The sequence below is a fragment of the Solanum tuberosum genome, unplaced genomic scaffold, assembly GCF_000226075.1.
Source record: "Solanum tuberosum cultivar DM 1-3 516 R44 unplaced genomic scaffold, SolTub_3.0 scf00031, whole genome shotgun sequence".
NCBI classification, from domain to species: domain Eukaryota; kingdom Viridiplantae; phylum Streptophyta; class Magnoliopsida; order Solanales; family Solanaceae; genus Solanum; species Solanum tuberosum.
This window is the reverse complement of record NW_006238957.1, coordinates 1,752,577-1,754,135: the sequence shown is the minus strand read 5'-3', so window position 1 is coordinate 1,754,135 and position 1,559 is coordinate 1,752,577. Positions and strand designations below refer to the sequence as shown.

Below are 1,559 nucleotides of genomic sequence, written 5' to 3'. Positions count from 1 at the left end.
GTGGGATGTTACCTGATGATTTGAGTAGCCATCAAAAGAGGAAATTCCTATTTGATGTGAAGAAATATATATATGAGATGAACCTTTCCTTTTTAGAGAGTGTGTTGATAATATTATTCGGTGTTGTGTGCCGGAAGTAGAAGTGAATGAGATCCTTGAAGCATATCATGCCTCGCCAGTAGGTGGTCATCATCGGGGAATTCCTACATCCTCTAAGGTCTTACAATGTGGCTATTATTGGCCGACAATATTTAGGGATGCTCATGCATTTTACAAGTGTTGGTTCCAATGTCAATTACAATGGAGTATATCAAGAAGACATGAATTGCCACTTTCACAAATCCTTGAAATTGAATTGTTTGATGTTTGGGGGATTGATTTCATGGGAACTTTTCCTGTCTCTTTTGGAAAAAAGTGCATCTTTGTAGGAGTGGATTATGTCTCCAAGTGGGTGGAAGCGATAGCCTTATCAAACAATGAAGCGCGAAGTGTCACAAAGTTTCTCAAAAAGAACATCTTCACTAGGTTTGGTACCCCAAGGGCCATTATAAGTGATGGAGGGTTACACTTTTACAATCACCAGTTTGAAGCCCTCATCTCAAAATATAGGGTCAAGCACATGGTGGAAACTCCATACCATCCACAATCGAGTAGACAAGTTGAAGTATCTAATTGAGAAATACAGAGCAATCTATCCAAACTATGAATGTCCACCGTACTAATTTGTCTAGCAAGCTTGATGATGCGATTTGGGCCTACCGTATGATATTCAAATCTCCCATTGGGATATCGCCCTCCAAGTTAGTGTTTGGAAAAGCTTGTCATCTTCCGGTTGATTTAGAACAGAAGGCTTTATGGGCATTGAAGAATATAAATTGGAACTGTGATGTTGCCTCTAGAGGTCGTATACACCAACTCCTTGATTTGGATGAATTTCATTTAAAGGCCTACGAAAGCTCCGCTCTATACAAGTAAAAGGTTAACCAGTGGCATGATTCTAAGATACTAAGTCATCAGTTTTTAGTGTGGGAGTTGGTCCTACTGTTCAATTCAAGGTTGAAGCTAATCCTAGGTAAGCTCAAGTCAAAGGGGACTGGTCCGCACAATGTCACCCGCGTGTATGGCAATGGAGCGATCGAAATTAAAGGTGCAAAGGGAGTAAGGTTTAAGGTTAATAGGCAACGGTTGAAGGCTTACTTTGGAGAGAGCCAGGATATACGGGTTGTTAAAGTGGTGTATTTGGATGATGTTTGAAGAACATGTCCATGTTGTGCCGCGACGTTAAATTAGGCGCTTCTTGGGAGGCAACCCAATTGTTAGTTGTTTTCAATAACATGGGTGTTCACATGTGCATGTATTGTGTAATAAGAGATGGTAAGGGCACATCAGAGATGCGTCGAGTATAGTAGGAAAAGCTCCAACGGGTTCTCCCAATGGGAGGCTCAACTTTAGGTGCTTACTTTCTACTTCGGTGATTCTCATGACCTACTAGGCGATGTATTAACTCCATTGGGTGAACCCACTGCAGTCCGCCTAATCAGGCACGAAAAATAGGCAGC

At 41.5% G+C, this 1,559-nt stretch overlaps 1 protein-coding gene across 1 annotated transcript; it reads left to right on the top strand.

Moving 5' to 3' along the window:
* Positions 1 to 702: 702 nt before the first annotated feature.
* Positions 703 to 1,254, top strand: LOC107059664 (uncharacterized). The gene is made up of 2 exons (XM_015306388.1): positions 703 to 971; positions 1,056 to 1,254. The coding sequence occupies exons 1-2, from the start codon at positions 703 to 705 to the stop codon at positions 1,252 to 1,254; spliced, it is 468 nt and encodes a 155-aa protein (XP_015161874.1).
* Positions 1,255 to 1,559: the final 305 nt, after the last annotated feature.

What these genes read in the sequence shown, in the direction of transcription:
- LOC107059664 (XM_015306388.1), top strand. Translation starts at nt 703, where the DNA reads ATGAATGTCCACCGTACTAATTTGTCTAGCAAGCTTGATGATGCGATT. An exon ending in GAAAGCTCCGCTCTATACAA is followed by an intron (nt 972 to 1,055) that starts GTAAAAGGTTAA and finishes GTTCAATTCAAG; the next exon opens with GTTGAAGCTAATCCTAGGTA.